At 41.8% G+C, this 19,910-nt stretch overlaps 1 protein-coding gene and 1 long non-coding RNA gene across 5 annotated transcripts in view; one reads left to right on the plus strand and one right to left on the minus strand.

Annotated features, from left to right (window-relative positions):
• The window catches only part of LOC107524348 (uncharacterized), a 28,617-nt gene extending 11,310 nt beyond the window's left edge, over nucleotides 1–17,307 (plus strand). Inside the window, exon 3 of the long non-coding RNA XR_015714271.1 lies at nucleotides 17,250–17,307. This is a non-coding gene — a long non-coding RNA (uncharacterized LOC107524348). The remainder of the gene's footprint in view (nucleotides 1–17,249) is intronic.
• The window catches only part of MRTFB (myocardin related transcription factor B), a 262,401-nt gene continuing 246,484 nt past the window's right edge, over nucleotides 3,994–19,910 (minus strand). For all 4 annotated transcript variants that reach the window (XM_087815647.1, XM_087815648.1, XM_016196221.2 and 1 more), the window contains 4 exons: nucleotides 19,394–19,552; nucleotides 18,979–19,116; nucleotides 12,233–12,293; nucleotides 3,994–9,777 (listed from right to left, as the gene is read on the minus strand). In XM_087815647.1, the coding sequence (XP_087671773.1) occupies nucleotides 9,242–9,777; nucleotides 12,233–12,293; nucleotides 18,979–19,116; nucleotides 19,394–19,552 (894 nt within the window). In that variant the 3' untranslated portion in view covers nucleotides 3,994–9,241. The remainder of the gene's footprint in view (nucleotides 9,778–12,232; nucleotides 12,294–18,978; nucleotides 19,117–19,393; nucleotides 19,553–19,910) is intronic.

Raw genomic sequence — 19,910 nt, forward strand, 5'->3', positions numbered from 1 at the left:
CTAATTTGTTGGTGCATGACTGTTGATAGTTTCTTATGAACCCTTGTATTTCTGTGATGTGTAATATCTCCTCTTCCATTTATAATTTTATTTGAGCTCTGTGTTTTTTTTCTTGGTTAGTCTAGCTAAATGTTTGTCAATTTTATTTATCTTTTCAAAACCAACTCTTGGTTTTATTGATCTTTTCTGTTGTCTTTCTAGTTTCCATTTTATTTTTGCTCTAACCTCTTTATGTCTTTCCTTCGGTTAATTTTGGGCTTAGTTGTCTGTTCTTTTTCTTAGTTTGTTCTTTTTTTCTTGAGGTGTAAAGTTAGGTTATTTGAGATCTTTCATAATTTTAATGTAGGCATTTATCATGATAAACTTCTCTCTTAGAACTGCTTTTGCTGAATCCCATAAGTTTTTCTATTTTTATTTTTTAAATATATCTTTATTGATTTCAGAGAGAGGAAAGGAGAGGGAGAGAGAGAGATAGAAACATCAATGATGAGAGAGTCACTGATCGAGCCCTCAGGCATGTGCCCTGACCGAGAATTGAACCCCGATCACCTGGATCCTAGGGCAACGCTCAACCTCTGAGCCACCCCCGGCCGGGCTGTATCCCATAAGATTTGATATGCTATTTGCATTTGTCTCAGGATACTTTTTAATTTCCCTCTTGATTTCTTCTTTGACCCACTGGTTGTTCAGGAGTGTGTTGTTCGATTTTCAAATGTATCTGAGAATTTTCTATTTTTCCTCCTGGTATTGATTTCTAGTTTCATGCCACTCTGGATGGAAACATATCAATTCAATATACTTAAATTTAAGACTTGTTTTCTGGCCTAACGTATGATCTACCTGGAGAATGTTCCATGTCCACTTGAGAAGAATTTATCTACTGCTATTGGGTGGAATGAGCTTTGTGTGTCTGTTAGGTTCTTTATATATTATGTCTTAATTTTTAAAAAATATATTTATCATCAATTTCAGAGAGAGGAAGGGAGAGGGAGAGGAAGACAAACATCAATGATGAAAGAGAATCATGGATTGGCCGCCTCCTGCACGCCCCCTGCTGGGGATCGAGCCCACAGCCCAGGCATGTGCCCCGACAGAATGGAACCGTGACCTCCTGGTTCATGGGTCGATGCTCAACCGCTGAGCCACGCCAGCTGGGAGTCTTTCTCCGTTTTTATGTTCCTGATTTCTCTGTTGAAGTTCTCACTAAGTTCATCTTCCCCTGAGTTCCTTGAGGAACCTTGTGTCCAGTGTTTTGAACTCTGCATCTGGCAGATTGCTTGTTTCCACCTTTCTTTCTTTTTCTGGAGCTTTGTTCTGTTCTTTCATTTGGGACATGTTTGTCTCCTCATTTGGGCTGCCTCCCTGTGTGTGTTCCTATGTATTAGGTAGAGCTGCTACGTCTCCCATTCTTGGTAGAGTGACCTTATGCAGTAGGTGTCCTACAGGGCCCAGGCGCGTAGCCTCCTTGGTCACCCGAGCAGGCTGCTCCAGGTGTGCCCCCATGGGAGCTGTGTGCACCCTCCTGTTGTAGGCCCTTCAGTGGGAGGGATTGACCCCCCAGGCCAGTTGGCTGTGAGGACTGGCCACCATGGAGGAGCTGCTGTGCAGGGGCTGACCTTATGGGGCAGGACTTACTTCATCAGGACTCTGGTGCCTGATGAGTCTGCCCCTTCTGGGTGTCCCTTGTGGAGGATGCCGGGTGGCGCTTCCACATGGTCTGAAGCTATCCACCAGGTGTGCTGGCTCTGGGGCCTCCTGGGAGGTGCAGGCCACGGTCAGCCACTGCCTGTGCTCTGCCCTGGGCCATCCAGCAAGAGCTACAAAGCGACCGGCAGATGGCTGTTGCTTGTGCTGGGCTTGGAGATGCCTGGGAGAAGCCACGGTGCGAACCAAGGCCAGCTGCTACCAGTGCTGGGCGGGGGCCTCTTAGCCAGAGGTACCGGGCACACCGAGGCCAGGTGCTGCTTGTCTGAGAGGTGTTAGGAAAGTCTGCAGCATGAGCCGGGAGAGGACATTTGTAAAGAAAAGCCACTGGAAACGGCCTTGGTGGGCCAGAGAAGTTGGGTAGGGCTGGATCTCAGGGAATCACCAGGGCTGGATGGTGTTAGCCAGGCTGATGGAGACTCAGATGTGGTGTTCCCTGCTGGCTCTGTGGGCAGAGGGCTCAGGAAAGGAACAAAGGACTCTGCCGGTACTTCTGCCTGGGAGAGAGTTGCTCCTCTAGCCCTTGCCCCAAAGCCAGACAATTCAGTTCCTCCCCTTATGGCCTGGGTGCCTTTCAAGCTGCTGCCCCCACCCTGGAGCTGAGAGCGCGCGAATCGGACGGAGTACGTCCATGCACTGGCTCTTTAACAGAAACACAGTCCCTGCTGGGGTTAACCGCCTCGGCCATCTGCAGGTTTCCCCGGCAGGACCTGCCACACAGTCCTATCCAAGAGGAATTCAAAAATTTGATGAGTGCCCGTGTTTTCTCCTAACCATGCAGTGTGGGTTTAGTTTTAATAACTTGCCATGAAGTCAGCAGGAGACAGCGAGGGTGTCAGGATGAGGTTTCTTTCTGAAGTTGCTACCCATCAGAAATGGAGATTAGCTATTTGTAGGCGGAAGGGTGAAGGAATGGTGATTAGGGGACTTGGGGCATCTTCAGGATTATGTGACACATGGAATTGTTGGTGCCACTTAGTTTGCATGTCCTGAAGTTGGTCTTGTGTTTTACTGTATTGTGGCCCAACTGTCATTCATTCCCGCAGTCACCGTGTGGGTGTGCCTGCCCTTCCAAGGGCTTTGGTATTCACCTCAGTTCTAGAACAAGTTGCTGCAGAGGGCGATACAGATGCTAATGACGACTGTGTCCAATGTATGAGCTTCCCAAGGGCCTGTACTACCCAGTGAAAACCGTTAACTATAGAAGGTGCTGCGCCTCCAAGTACTGGGGTCCTTGGGGCCCGGCTGTGCCCCACCTTCCCACACGGTGTCTCAGCACTTCCTGCGTGGGTTGCCCTGTCCTACACCCCAGCATCCAGCCGGGCAGAGCAGGGCCTCACCTCAGCCACGCTGCTTTCTCTGCTTAGAATGTCCTCTCCGTGTCCCAACACCATCTCTTCCCGCTCAGTCCCTGACTTTCTGAGTGCCCTCCCAACATCAATTTCTCTCAGATGAGTGATGTTCGTATTTTCTCTCCCTGAGGGCAGGATCTTGGCTGATGATGTGTGATGTTACAAGTGTTTTTGCTCCTTGGAAGTGTAATCCAAGGCTGCTCTCTTGGTCTCTAAATATCATGGATAATGAACATTTTGTGGTATTTAGGCAATCAGTGATCTTTTCTCTCTTCCTGTGGTTGATACAACACTCATTTTCCTAATCAAATATTGATATGAAAGTTATGGTTGTCAATAAAATTCACTCACCATTTTATTGCATCAAAGCAAGGAGGAAAATATAATGCTGTTCTCCTCAAAACTATTTTAACCATGGGCTTCTGGGTTGAAAATTAAATGCCATCTTACAAAAAAAATACTGAATTCTAAAGACCCTTTTGTATGCTCTATAAAAACACCTCACATAAATAGCTGCTTTTGGAACTTGGCTGCATTGAAGGGTTATCTGGGTCTTCCAGGAATTCTGTTGGAGGTGCAGTTATTACTGTCAGAGCATGAGTCAGTCTTCACCATGCATGCACGTGTCTATACTTATCAAGTCTTTTGTTCAGTTTCCTTATGATGTGGAAGAATGTGATTTTGGTGTAAATCTTGTCAGGTTCAAGTTCAGCCAGTACTTGTTTCTATTGTGTGTCCCTGGGCCTAGGTCTGGGCGGCTTCCTTGATGTGTGATCTACAAAGCCAGCCTTGATGAGTCCATTTGTTTTGTGTGGTGACTGTCTGCTGTGATGTGTTCTAAAGGCAGCATCTCCTCCCAGCCCCCCCCCACAGGTCTATAGTGGCTCTCCTGACCCAAAGATAGGGTGGTCTTTTCTCTGTGTAGCAAGAATCATAGTACATCAAAATGCTTTTTATTTGAGACACAAAAATGCAAAATTGCTGAGATATCAAACATTTTCCAATCCGCTACAATACTGCCACTATGTACAAAATTTCTGATGATAAATGTGCACACATATAAAAATACAGTATGCATTACTATGTACAGTACATGTGCAAAATGTATGGCATTCAAACATGATATGGAATTGATTTCAGGGGTGCAAACAGCAAATACAAAGGCATCATGGTTCTTTTAGAAAACAACATAAAGGCAATACATGAATGGACCCCCGACTGCCATAATTTTTTGTTTCTTAAACGAGTGCTTTAATAAGCAGGGCTCTGTAGATTGGTATTTTCTCCTTTTTTTCATAAAGTGAGATGCTAAGACATAATGTGACAATGAAAATAAGAGGAGAAACACCTATCACGTTGCATTTCTATTGCAAGCAAGAAAAGTAATTTGTATGTAGAAAGGAAAAAACTTTGTATTACTACTAAATATGTACTATTCCTAAACCAACAAAACAAATCTATACTATTTTACATGAAAACAATAGAGAACTATCTACACCTTTGTGAAAATTATAACCTTAAATGGATAATACACTTTTGGGACTGATTTTTGAGAGCTCATTAGTCTCAAATTTTAAATAAAAAGTGCCTCCTTTTGGCAAATACTTGGCAATGCCTTTGGTTCCTTTAAAGCAAGTTTGCATTACTATTGGTTACTTGAGGTTAAGTACTTTTGGTAGATACTAAACCCTTTCCTAAATGCTTCTCCCTCCTATCGAATCAGCACGTTTCTACAGCGTAATGTAGAGAGGTAATTGTTATGAGTCTCTGTGATTCGTGAACTTGGTTAAAGCTTTGTCTTAGTAGTTGGCACAAAGCTCTGTTAAACATGACAGCTGTGTTGATTATCACTGGTGACATATTTTATCTGATTCCAGACAGCACCTTGAGGATCTGAGATTGCCATCCTGTTGTTACAAAGCTGTGACACTTTTTCAATGATTCAGAGCAATGTGTTTGCGTGGAGGGTTAGAGCGCTTTGTAAACATGTGCAGCTTTTTAAATTACAGGCTCCAAATCAAAGGTTCCCAGGAGAAACGCTTTTCAGGGATGCATTTCCTCCAATGCTGAGAGAAGGGCGAGCAGGGAAGACATACACTGCCATGCAGTCACTTCACATGTAAAGAGTAGCCTAGAAAGATCACTGAGCAAGCTCTCCAAAGTTTGAGAAGGAATTACTACATCTGAATTAATTCCAGTTTTGACTGAAACCACCGAAAAGATGAGCTGCACTGCAGGTAGGATGCTCTCCAAACCACACAGGTCTGCACTTGTAAGCTGTGTTTCTTGATGACCCTGACCTTCCAGTTAAGGGTTTTGATAATCTGGGCTAATTCTGTGGCCTCTAGGGCAGTGGTCAATCTGTTTGGTGTCTGCTCAGCTGCCCGTAGCCAGGATTCATGTTTGCAGTGATGGATGGAAGAGCGGAGGGTTGCTTGTGAATGTGGTTAATGGACCTGTGCTGCTCGCTGGTAGACACCCAATAGCTATCCTCCCTAACATTCTCTAAAAGTCCCCAGGGGTGCTGGACACCCCCACCCGACCGACAGCGGCATGGGGAAGGCCTGCCACTAGGCGGCCCCCGGAAACGGTGTGAGGTGTGCCCTGGTCGCTGCCAGAGAGCTTTACCACTTCGCTGCAGCCAGTAGAGGGACTGTCCTGGCACTTGTGGGGACAGCTGTCTTGTCAGCTGCTGTGGCTGGTCAGTGGGAAGTCTGAAAGGATGAAGCTCTGTGGCCTGGAATGGTCTGAGGTTGAGGGTGAAGAAGCCTGCATCAGCTCTGGTGACAGAATGGGTGACATGCTCTTGACATAGCTCAGTGTCACTGACTGCAGTTCTGTGGCGCTATCTTATTACCATGACTTTGCCTACAACAGGCGCAGTTTGGAGGCAACACCGGACTGCCTTGGCCACTTGTTCTTGCTGACCAGTCACGAGTATACCCATGTTTCTGTGTCTGAATGATGTTGACTGGTCACGAGATAACTCGTGTCTGTGTGTTAATTTAAGTAATTTCAAGGTCTGAAAGCAGTGTCGAGTTTTCAAAGAGCAGAAAAGTAGCCTGCCATCTGGGCGAGTTCTGGCTCGAAGTAGCTGGTCAGCAAGGTGTTAAACTGCATTTACAGGAGTGTCAGTTACATGGGCCACAGAACTGTGCAGTTTTTAAAAAGGAAATTTAAATAAGATCTCTTTAGTATTATAAAAATATTCATATAAAACAGATATAGTATCTGAACGAGAAATTCCACGAATTCAGAATATATCTATGTACAAGTACGTGGCAAATACTATACAGTAGATTGCACAGTTCAGGAAAAACACTAGGACCTGAACCATCAGCACTGGGCCTAAGGTTTTCTAGCACATGCTTTGCTGAAATGTACAAGATGACACACCCTGGACTTCCAAAGACTGTGTAGAAGCTTTGGTACAACTCCTGTGCATCCCATCCCATGACATGACCAGACACCTATATACACTAGAAAGGTAAGCTTGACACTGCTGTGTTTCAGGAATATTTAGGGAAATAAGACTGATGTGAGATAACACATTTCTGGGAGTTGTTTGGCAATAGGATATTCTGCAAGATGATCCACAGCAGTACCACCTCTAAACTACACACTGAAAATCCAGCTGGCTGTCTGACCTGGGTTTTAAAGGCTGTGAACCTCACCTCCAACACCACAGTCCTCTTTAGCAAACACACGCCTTTCCCACTACATTTACCTCTAAGTACACTGAGTGAGGGCAAAGGAGCCTGGATTACAGAGCATCATCTTTGGTCACGTCACATGCTGCACGTGGTCTGTGTCCTCACTCTGACCTGGAACATGTAGATGGGACCCGGGAGAGCAGTATGGTGCCCAGCTTGCTGCTCAGGCCAGGCCAGGCGGGCCCAGTGGAATGGTGAGAGTAGGTGGCTGGTAGACTTAATAACCAGACTCCTTGCCTGCCTGCCTTTGAAGGAAATTCTGGTACATAAGGTTTGAACACAGATGTAGAGTGGGCACAACAGCAACATAGTCCAAAGAGCAGGCTAGTGAGATGGCATTCTTTGCACTGTGGAGTATGTTTGGAGAGCAGCCTTCCTGTGGCATGTGTCAAACCCTATTATAAAAAGGCAACAAGGGGGCCTGAGGGCCAGGAAACGATCTTTGCACACAACTCGGGAAGATGGAAACAAAGTTCTTTAACGAAAAGTTCTTTAACGAGAGTCAGCAGCACTAGTGTTCAGTTGCCTCCTATAGTCCCACTGATATTTGGTGCTAATAAGCCATTTAAATCTGAATAAAGATGACACGTAGAGTCCAAGTATGGACCAGATAAGCTCCAGAAAAAACCCATTGCTAAGACCTGCCCTAAGAAAGTACCTTTCTGAGTCCACAGCCCTGCCCTGGAGACAGGCCCTTCTGAAAGGAAATGACTCGAAGATGCACATCGTGCCCACGACAGAGCTCTCGCTGGGCTTGGTCAGACGGCAGCGTTCTGGGCCCCGTGCACGGGATTACCGACTGCTAACAGTTAAACTACTCACCCGGACCACACTGAACACCGCCTCTGCCCGGAACCGTTCAGAAGCCTTCGAGTTGGGAAGTGCCAGTTAACAGAGGGCTCCAGGGTTCTGGGTGACTGAGTTCTGGAAAAACGGACTTTTCTTACATGTAGTGAAATTTACAAACTGAAATAAAAATTTGAAATAGTATCAGCTCTTAGGCAAAACACAAACCTAGAAATGATTCACAAATTCTTTCCAAATAATGGGTCAGGTTGCCTCTCCATGACCCAGAAAGAGCAGCCCGACCCCCAGGCTCACACAGGCGAGGTGGAGAGCACGAGAATACTATTTAATGAAAACCTCCACACTTTTTGGTAGATTTCAGGATTTTTTTTCAGTTATATACATTTTGTCATATGCTTAAATGACTATTTTGAAATCATTTTGGAAATCCTGTGATAGTTGGCATTTTAGAAAATTCTTAAGAAACTACTCAACAAGTGTGATAACTTTCTATATAAAAAAACTAATAAAACCTCCAGTTTTTTGATCTTCGGCTTGATCATATAGCGAGAACTCAGGTATGTCCAGTTCCAAGCCTGTAAAACGATGACCAGGATGAGCGACAGAGAAGAGGGCAGCCAGAGCTGGAGTCCACAGGCCAGTCTAACCTGTAACCGTTGTGGGAATGTCCTGGGAACGAGAGACTTCTCCCTTGCCTTGTTTTGCGACTCACCAGCTCAGAAAGATATTTTACACTGAAGCCTTTTCTTGGTTCTTTGAGATGGGTCTGGTTACCTGAAATACATGTGGCTCAAGTACTCTAGAAACGTTCGCGTTATTAAAAGAAGTAGGGCCACTGGATACCCAATTCCTTACCCCAATGCAGGCTGTACAAATCTCAACGTAGAGTGCAGATATAAATGTCTAATTTATACATTAAGTCAATCTAATCAACCCAGAGGGATGCTAACAGAATTTTCAGTGTTATCAATAGACCTGGACTTTTTACAGGAGATTGTTTTTGATAGTATTTTGAAGACACTGTCTGGTTACGGTGAAAGAACTTACATTTAAATTTAAATTTGGAAATCTAAAGATTCCAAAAACCACAAAATAAACTACAACACAAATTACATTGGTTTCTGAATGGAACCAAGTCTTCAGCTGGAAGCTGTCGCTGGACTGGCTGGTGCTCTCCTCGGCCTTGGATCCCTGCTGTGTCTTGGGCCGGCTCAAGCCATGTCTAGAAACACACGGTGGTGATCTCTCACCTCCCTCACACCGGCATTCTTGTTTCATTGGAGCTGTCTGCCTTGTATTTAGGGCCTGAAAGTGACCACAGAGGTTTAAATGTAGTTGATTACCAGAGAATCCGTACTTGGTTCTCCTGTGCACATTACTCTGTTTTTATCTAAAGGTACTTTTCATTCTTTACTGGTTTGGAGAAACAGGTCTTCTTTGACTAGTGATTTTTCAGAAGGCCCTGTGCTATATAAAACCGTAGACATTCACTGCTGGGTGCAATGAACGTTCTCAAACTTGGTTTCCAGGCTGTGACCATCTATCTGTTCTTTCTGTGACAATATATTTTCATTGCAACGATGCAACTATGGATCTGTCTCTTAAAAACTGACCTTTTAGACTCATCCTCTTAAACCTCGTGACCTCAGACAAGAATCTGTGATGTTAGTCCCATGGCAATGGCAGGTCTTGTGGGTCTAGAAAGTCAGCAGAGAACATGCTTGGGGCAGTGGCACTGAGAGGTGTGAGTCCCGACGAAGTGTTGGGCATGGTGATGTCTAACCACTCCATGTTGTCCAGGTTTGAGTCAGAGAGGTCAAGTGACAGACAGGGAGTACTTGCGGCAAACTGGGCCTCGGAGGTTTCCATGGGTGAGTGCGAGTGGTCCAGCATGCCCGAGTGACTCAGCAGGTCATTATGGAGATCCTCAATTAGGGAGAAGGGCTCTCTGTCCTCGCCGCTGCTTTGTAGTGGAGTAATTTCATTGGCTGAAGGTAAAGTCCCATCCAGGAAAGCTTCTAGTTGGTTCTCTAAGCTGGCAGATAAACTGCTCATAGGTTCTAAGGATATGGGTGGTGCCATTTGGACTTGGGGTGGTGGCCGGGACACCACTGTGTTGACTGGCATTGTGGTGATGCTGGCTGTCACTGGTCTCATTTTGGAAATAGGAGAAGGCTCTTCCTTTATAGGGAGGGAAATCTCTGTGCAAAATGAAATAAGTAATTAGTAAAGATTTACTATTTAAAATTTGTATTACTAAGACAGCTATTTTTGCACTGACTTAATACACAGTCCATCTTAGAGGTAGGAAGAGAATGCTATTGGTCCTTGATAACCTTTAGGATGATGGGTCATTTTAGTTAAATATTTACATTGATAACATTCTGATATGCTTTTACTTCTTTTTCGTACGAGTAAGCATTAAAAGCAATTATATCCCACCAGGCAGGAATTGCTGGTTTTAGATGATCTGATCACTGGGTCCTATTCTCGGTAGTTTTAGGTGTAAGATAGCGCTCGAATCTGCACCACGAATCTGCGATTACAGCAGCACACCACCCCGAAGGGAATGTGCAAACGCGTATCCCCAGTGTCATGAAAGATCTAATTATATGTGTTCTTCTTTATCATTGTAGTTGAACTGTGTATCCCATTTAGCCATATAAATGCTATATAGAGTTCTGAAAAGATACAGTGTCATCTTATGTCACTTTTCTTTCTTTTTGTTAGTCTCCACCCGAGGATATCTTTTCCATTGATTTTTGGAAAGAGAAAGAAACATCAACGTGAGAGACACAGTGATTGGTTGCCTTCCGCATGTGCCTGGACTGGGGCTGGGGATCAAACCCCCGACCCTTTGGTCCACAGGCCGATGCGCTAACCACTGAGAAACCCAGCCAGGGCAATCTTATTTCAGAATTAAAGCTAATGGCTCTTTTGACCTTATTTAAGATGAAGTGGGTCACCTTATTTTTCTCACTTTTTTGTCTTGTTTCTTGAGTTTATATAAAATCTTGAGGATTTGGTAAATGTGGCAAATTAACGAACCATCTGCTATAGATATCAGTGTTCACTTAACTACATATATTTAAAAAGTGTATTTTTCACTCTTATGAGTATCTGATTTCGTTTCATTTATATGCAGACACACTAAAAACTTGACTTAATAATAGCTCTTACAACTCAGTGAATGACTGGGATGTGTAAACAGGTGAGAGAAAACATTGCAGATTTGATCCCTCTGTGTAAACCATCAACTGTGTGCTGTATGCCCTCTCAGGACAATTTGTTACTTTTCAATATCTGTGAGTCATCTATAGAATTGTTTTGAAAGCTGAAAGTATAATCTAGGTAACTAGTCTTATAATCAACTATTTAAATCTCTGTTCTCATTGTTATTGGTATTCACAATAAGATGAAATAATATTAGATACTCTGCCATAAAAAATCATTCCTTTGAGCCCTGGCCCGTGTGACTCAGGGGTTGGAGTGTTGGCCGGCACACCCAGGTCACAGGTTTGATTCCTGGTCCAGGGCATGTACCTGGGTCACAAATTCGATCCCCAGCCCTGGTCGGGCGCATGTGGGATGCAACCAATCAATGTATTTCCTCCCCCTACCCCTCTCCCTCCAAATCAATGGAAAAAATATCCTTGGGTGAGGATTCACAAAAAAACCAAACCAAACAAAAATAGTCATTTCTTTGATGACTGTCACATTTTAATTTCCAAGTTTAAAAGTTATTCTTTTTAATCATTTAAAAAGGTACTTTCACCAGATTTGGCAAAAAAATTTTAAAAAATTTTAAATTCAGGATATGGAATGTCTGTTTCTCTAATTATAGTTTAGATATTTAATGATTTAAATTATTTTCCAAGGCCAATATATAGTTCTTTGGAGGAAAAAAAAACAAAAAAAAAAGCTATTCATGCTATTGGTACCCATAGATCTGCAGTCAAATATCAAAAATTTTCTATATTATGCCAAACACTGTGATGGGATCATTAATGTCAAAATCAAGTAGTACCTGGTATGAATGGAGAAATTTTGATAACTATTTAAAAAGCTGAATAAAACTCCTTTCCCTGGGAAATTTAAGACTACTTTAAAATAGTTCAAAATAGCATTTTAATTTTTGAAGTATTTGTAAGCTGAGGCAAAGATATCTTTGATTTTGTGTGGTTTATATCCCTTTTTAAGACGACACATGTAAAATCTAAGATTTTCAGTTATATGTAGAAAGTTAGTTTTAGAATTGCCTTGGCATATTAATAAAGTTACTAGACCCCAAGCTAGGTAACTTGGTTGTCTCCAAATTAACTCATGAATTGGAATGTTTTTATCCCATTGCAATGACTGATACAACATATGGAATAAGTTTTGAAGTTTGCAATGTGGAATTTAAATCTGTCTATTTTGCTATTTTGAGATGGTTTATCTTTTTCAGCAGGTATGTACCTGTGAGTAAATATAACATTATCTCACTATTTTAACCTGAAACAATGGTTCTTCCTCCATTTATAAGTAAGTTGTTTTAATGGCCTAAATTTAACAGATTTTAAAACAGTAAATTCAGTTAGAATATATGAGCTCTAGAGGAAAACTTTCATAAACTTGTGATAAGGGATTAGGGGTCTGATGTGGCTTTTGACTTACCTCCACTCTTAATGAGGATATCAAAGAGGTCGTCCATCTGCTGACTATGTGCATTGGAAATCTACAGCCAAGGAGAACATAAATCAGCTTTCATACAAACCCGAAGTGTTACAGCACCAAGGGGCCTTACAGATCAGCTAGTTCTTATCAATCCATCATTTTGAAAACACTGAGGTCCCCTGGGAAGTGAAACCATTTACCCAAATGTCACAGCTTGTTAGCTGACAGAGCAAAAATGGGGCTAATGCCCAGCTCAACTCAGCTCACCTTTACACTGACTTGTACATTGATTGCATTTTGAGAGGCTTCTCATATTTTAAAAAATATTTTAGTTCACTTGCATTCTGGTAAAAATATACAGTATGGTATAAATGTGATCATGCTGTATTTTTTCAGCTTTATTGAGAGTAACTTGACATATAGTAAATTGCAGTTATATGAAATACACAATTTGATAAGTTTTGACATGTGTACAGCCATTAAACTATCAGCAAAATCAAGACAATATTCCACTGCTCCTAGTTTCCTCATGCTCCTTTGTGATAGTACTTCCTTCATCCCTAGGCGACACTAATTTGATTTCTTACATTATAGATTAGTTTACATTTTCTGGAGTTTTATACAAATGGGCTCATATAGTATGTACTCTTTCTTGGGGGTGTGTGTGGCTTCTTTCACTAAATATGATTTTGAGGTTTATCCATGTTGTAGATTATACCTTAGGAATAATTTACTCCTTTTTACCACTGAAGTTTTTTATTGTAAGAAACAGAAGTCTGACTGGGTTGTTACTTGATTTTGGCCATTACAGATAAAGCTGCTATGAACATCTGTGTACAAGTCTTTGAACAGACATATGCTTTCTTCTCTTGGGTAAATACCAAGTGGAATGACTAGATCATAGGGTAGGTGTGTTTAAGAAATGGCTGTTTTCCAAAGTGACTGCACCATTTTACAGTTCTAGCAGCAATGTATGAGGTTTCCAGTGGCTCTACATTCTCTTCAACACTCGGTACAGTTGTCCACTTTAATTTTAGACATCTAATAGGTGTGCTGTGGGAGTTAATGTGTATTTCCCCAATGACTTGGTGTTGCATCTTTTCACGTGCTTTTCTGCCATCTGTGTATCTTCTTTGGTGATGTGTCTGTGCAAATCCTTTGCCTATTCCAGACTTTTCATGCTTACTGTTTTTATGGTATGTTTTTCTAACCATTTATTTTCAACTTGTGTCTTTATATTTAAAGTATGCTTCTTGTAGAAGCACACATTAGTTATCTCTTGCTCTATTATAATTTTTCTAAAACAGTGGCTTAAAACGCTAAACGATTACTATCTCACAGTTTCTGTGAGTCAGGAATTTAGGAATGGTTTAGATGGGTAGTTCTGGTTTGGGGTCTTCCACCAGGTTGTAGTCAAAATGTTGGCCAGGTTACAGCTATCTCCAGGCTTGGCTGGAGAATGTTCTTGTAAAGGTGGCTCACTACACGACTGGCAGGTTGGTGCTGGTTGTTGATGGGGACGGGGGCGCTTCAATTCCTGTCCACATGGCCTCTCTCAGATCTGCTGGACTGTCCATGTGGCATGACAGCTGGCTTTCCCCCACAGCCAGCAGTCCAAGAGGGAGCAAGGCAGGAGAGGTGTGCCTTTTATCAGTCTGTTTCAGAAGTCACACACCATAATTGCCTATTCCATTCATTAGGTGCCAGTCACTAAGTCCAACCAGGGAGGACTATCAGAGAATTTGCAGACATATCTTAAAACTTCCATACAGCATGTAGTTGGTTCTGTGTTGTTGTTTTTTAACTCATTCTGATAATCTCTACTACTTTATTATATTGTTTACTAGTGTGTCTTGTGTAATCATTGCTATGGTCAAGTTTATATTGCTATTTTACTGTTTCTATTTGTCCTGTTTTCTGTTTCTCTTTTCCTGTCCTTAAAAAAATTTTTGATTTCTTTGAATTCTAAATTTTCATTTTTAAAAAGCTATAGTTCTTAACTTACTGTAGCTATGCAATATACACCCTTAATTTTTCATAGGCTACTTAATGATGCATATAAAATATAAACCCCTGTAACCATATAGATCTATTTATTTCCTGCATCCTTTATTAATTTTAAGTAAATATCATACCTATATATTTTATAAAGCCCTCAGGACATTATAATACAGGTTTGCTTGATCTGAAAATATCTCTAGTTCGCTTACATTTTTCAGGGATATTTTTACTTGATACAGAATTCTGGGTTGATAGAGGGGAAGAGGTGCGAGGGACTAAGAACTTTCAGGATGTTTTTCCACTCTTTTCTAATGACAAGTAGACCACAAATCAGATAGTTGTTTCCCTGTATTGCTTTTTTTCTTGATGCTTTCAAGATACACCCTTTAACTATGGCTTCAATAACCTGAATCTGATATGAGGAGACCTTCTATTTATCCGGGTTGGTACTCACTAACCAGCTCAAAGCTGTGAACTTGTCTTTCATCATATTTGTGAAAAATCCAGCCATTATTTCATAAAATATCTTACCTGCCTCATTCTTTCTCTCCTCTCCTGGAACTTCTGTCATACTATGTTGGATTATTTGATACAGAATAACAGGTTTCTGAGGCTCTGTTCACCTTAAAAGTTGTTTTTTCTCTGTTATTCAGATGGATAAGTTCTACTGATCTATCTTCAAGTTCACTGACTTTTTTTTAACTTCTGCCATCCTCATTCTGCTAAGATCACCTATAATTGTTCCATTTCAGAGACTATTGTATAGTTTTAGAACTTTCATTTCATTAAAAAATAATTTATATTTGCTTACATTCCCTATCTTTTCTTCCCTTATGAATATAGTTTCTTTTAAAAATATTTTCCAATTACAGTAGACATACAAATATATTAATTTCAGGTGTACAACATAGTGATCAGACATTTATATAACTTACAAAGTGATCACCCCAGTAAGTCTAATACCCATCTGAAATCATACGTAGTTATTACAATATTATTGAATATAGTCCCTTTACTATGCTGTACATTCGTGTGACATCTTAATCCCTTCCCCCTTTTCACTCATCCCCCCAAAGCTCTTCCCATTTGGCAGCCATCAGCCTGTTCGTATGAGTTTTGTTTGTTCAGATTCCATATAAGTGAAATCATATGGTATGTGCCTTTCTGTCTGACTTATTTTACTTAGCATGGATGGACTAGAGGGCGTTATGCTGTCACAAATGGTAAGATTTGGTACTTTTTTTATGGCTAAATATCCCATTGTGTATATGTACCACATCTTTATGCACTTGTCTATTGATGACTTGGGTTGCTTCCATATCTTGGCTGTTGTAAATAATGCTGCAGTGAGCATAGGGGTGCACATATCTTTTTGAATTAGTGTTTTGGATTTCTTCGGATACATACCCAGCAGTGGAATTGCTGGGTCATATGCTAAGTTCTGTTTTTAATTTTTTGAGAGAATGCTATACTGCTTTCCACAGTGGCTTCACCAATTTTCACAAACAGTGCATGAGGATTCCCGTTTCTCCACATCCTCGCCAACACTTGTTTGTTGATTTATTGACAGACATTCTGACAGGTGTGAGGTGATATCTCATTGTGGTTTTCACTTGCATATCCTGATGGTTAGTCATGTTGAGCATTTATGTGTCTATTCGCCATCTGTATTTCTTCTTTGGAGAAATGTCTATTTAGGTCCTCTGTCCATTTTTTAATTAGATTGTGTTTTTTTTGGTGTTAAGTTATATAAGGCCCTTATTGGATGTATTATTGGTGAATGTCTTTTCTCATTTAGTAGGATGTCTTTTCATTTTGTTGATGGTTTACTTTGCTGTGTAAACCTTTTAGTTTTTTTCTTTTGTTTCCCTTGTCTGAGGAGACATCGAAATAAATATTACTAAGAGCAATGTCAGAAAGTTTACTGCCTATGGTTTCTTCTAGGAGGTTTATGGTTTCAGGTTTTACATTTAAGTCTTTAATCCACTTTGAGTTTATTTTTGCATATGGTATAAGAAAGTGGTCTAGGTTAGTTTTATTTCTGTCCAGTTTTCCCACTACCACTTATTGAAGAAAATGTCTTCACCCCATTGTATGTTCTTGCCTCCTTTGTCATAGATTGACCACGCAGGTGTGGGTTATTTCTGGGTTCTCTATTCTGGTCCATTGATCTGTGTGTCTATTTTTATGCCAGTACTATGCTCCCATCCCTGGAGAAAGCTGCCCCTCCAGCTCTCTCCCTGAAATTAGTTTCGTTCCTTCCTGTATATCCCTGGTGCTTTTTGAGCTGCTGCCCTAGCACAGGAGCTTGAAGTGAGTTTGTGAGCAAGTGAGTCAAAGGCATAATCTCCTTACAATATATAACATTTCCTAATGTCTCTTAGCACCAGTAGCCAAATTACATGGCCATGACCATCCCGTTTTACATATGATACTGGACATTCTAAATGACTTATCCTCACTCCCACCTCTCCAAGAAAGCAACTGCTCAAGTGTCAGAATGCAGATGAAAACCCAGATATTTTCCCCTCCAAATCCTGCCCATTTTCCATAACAACAATGGCCAATTTGTAGCAGCCAATTTTTCACCTCTTGTGTATATGTATTTATTTTCTTATAACTAGCTCTAACCATTTCAGTTTCAGGGTATTGGCTCTCTGCATATTTCCATAATCATCATCATCACCATAACAGCTACCATTTATTGAGTGATTGAAATTGCTAGACACAATACAAGATGGTTTAAAATACACTATCTAGTTTAATTCTCAACCCCGTGTAGAAGGTAATATTATGTATCTTAAAGACAGAGAGACAGAGATACCATTGGAACACTGACCACAAGCAGGCCTGACAAACTCAGGGACGGGAAGTAATCATACAGGACAGTTGATCACAATTCCGTCAGAGCAGGTAGTTACGTCCCAGCCTACAGCAAAGGTCAGTGAAATCTGTCCATTGTTTTTATGCTTCTAGGATAACATATCAGAGCAATTTTCTTTTCCTCCTTCTAAAGACACACCATTGGCAGCAGCATGAGACCATGGAACCCCTCATTGTTACCTTGTCCCCGCAGACCATCTCTAAGTGTGAATTAACTACCGTTTACCCACCAGCGTAAAAGAGGTATGTGTTTCTCCATATGATTTCTCCCACCTCCTTAACCTACCAACAGTGGATTGCAGGTTGCTCTTTAATTTTCGTCCCTTGATTCTAATGTATAAAATAAGCTGCAAAACTACTGTTCTTGTGGTGATGAATTTGTAAGTTATAAAAATATGTAATAAGTATGTTGCATACCTGAAAGTAATATAATAATGCATGTCAATGTGAATAAAAAATAAAATAAGCATTGCCCTTTCCAATCCATGGAGGTTTTCATACCTGGCATCATGTGTTCCTTGTGCAGGTAGGTCCTCTCCTTCTCCCTCCCACCTTCAGTAATCAACTACTATATGATCCCACTTAAATGTAGAATTTGAAAAAATCTAGAAACAGACTCATAGATATAGAGAACAAGCTGATGGTTGCCAATAGGGAAGGTTTGGGGAATGGAATTTAAAAAAATGTAGTTTCAATAAAAGAAGTTACAACAAAATAACTACTGTATATAGTCCATCCATTCAATAAACATTTAAAAGATTGAGTTATGAAGTAGTATGAGTCCAAATATGTTAAAAAAAATTCTATGGACATAAGAATGGATTTTACATAGCAGAATGTTAATAAAACAACTCTGGGGCTGGAATGGCTCAGTGGTTGAGCATTGACCTATGATGCAGGAGATCGAGGTTCGATTCCCAGTCAGGGCACATTCCCTGTGTTTTGGGCGATCCCCAGCAGGAGGTGTGCAGGAGGTGGCCAATCAATGACTCTCTTTCTGAAATCAATAAAAAAATATTTTTAAAAAAGACTCTGGGTGGTAGGACCACTGGTGATTTTTTTCTATTTTATATTTTTCTGAGATTTCCAAAATTTCTGAATGAACACGCAAAGATTTTCAAGAGACTAGATGTGAGCAAAACATAAATGTTAAGTGAAACATCAGTAACAACTCTTCAGGAGCACAGAAATGAAAACTGGCATCAGATTGTTTTAAAACCTCAGACACATCAACATGTCTCTAAATCTATGAGAACTTAGGAGACATGGTCAGAGCTGAATTCAATTTTTTCCTCACTTTTCCATAACTATCAACTTGTCAAGTTCCAAAATGGAAAAAGAGGGACCTGAATAACAATCATATCTATCCTAACATGACCCATTCCTTGGCCCCAAAGAAAAAGTTAAAAGATAAACCCTAAGTTTCCGAGTAACTGCAGGTTACACAGCTGCTGGAACCTGCTTGGAAGTCTTCATAGGAAAGGATAGTGTGATTTTAAATAGCATTTAAAATGCAAACAAGGCTCCGAGCCATGAACTTAGTATTTCTTTTCTTTTCTTTTTTTTTAAATATACTTTACTGATTTCAAAGAGAGGGGAAGAGAGAGAGAGATAGAAACCAATGAAGAGACAGTCACTGATCAGCTGCTTCCTGCACAACTCCCACTGGGGATCAAGCCCGCAACCTGGGCCTGTGCCCTGACCAGGGATTGAACCGCGATCTGGATCATGGGTTGATGCTCAACCACTGAGCCATGCCGGCCGGGTGATGAACTTAGTATTTCTTTTGAGGCGAGTCCTTCTTAGAAAAGGGATTCAATTTGAGGATTACAGACAAAATAGAAGCCACTGGCCTCACTTACCTCTGGAAGTGAGGGCTGGGCACTGCGTGTCTGCTTGATGGCCTCCTCGTAGCGGGGAGGGTCTTTCGTCTTGGGGACTGGGCTCCCAAACAGCGAGTGCTGGACAACAAACTGCTGGGGTGGAGGGGGCGAACTCGGCTGTGGCAAGCAGAGGAGGAAGTCAGCTCTGGGCAGTAAGCTTCCTTCCATGGCAGCCAAATCATGGACCTCCTAAGCCAGTGAGGCTGATAGCACAGGTGGGCCATCTTGTGTGGGGAGGGCCGTCTTCACTGTGATAACAGCTAAGCTGCCCCTCACCAATGTCACCCCAGTATTTTCTGAACACTGATCTTCAGTCATTCCAAGCCTAAAGCTCTGGGCTTTGGAATGGTCTGTACCCAGTCAGTGTGTCACGCTGCAGTCACCACAGGCTTACCTTGCTAGGAGGGCTCGGTCCATTTTGCAGGGATGGAAGGGGTGCACTTCTGGGTTGGAGAACGCTGCTGGGTGTCTTGTTAACAAAGGGCTGCTGGGCCGTTGGAGCGGGTGGTCTCTGATGTGAAAGAACTGCACTGGATGCCGAGCTTGTGAAAACCTGTAATGAATAAATATTTCCCCATCAGTTTGTCCTTTTGCTCTTAGTACTAAAGGAAACCATGTTTTAAAACGGTCGGCACACTTTTTCTGCAAAGGGCCACGGAGTATATGGTTTAGGGTTTGCAGGTCCTGCTGTCTCTGTGGTGACCGCTCCCCTCTGCTGCTGTGGCACAAAAGCAGCCTGGACAACGTGAAAATAAATGCGTGGGGCAGGGTTCCAACACAGCTTCACCCACAAACAGGAGGGGATGGATTTGGCCCTCAGGCATGGTCTGCCACCCCGTCAAGTGTCAGTGGCCCCTCCGCTCAGTGGCCCATCTTTGACGGCAGTGGGGACAGTGCTTTGTGGGAAAGCA

This window comes from Miniopterus natalensis, chromosome 3 (genome assembly GCF_054644295.1).
Source record: "Miniopterus natalensis isolate mMinNat1 chromosome 3, mMinNat1.hap1, whole genome shotgun sequence".
NCBI classification, from domain to species: Eukaryota; Metazoa; Chordata; class Mammalia; order Chiroptera; family Miniopteridae; genus Miniopterus; species Miniopterus natalensis.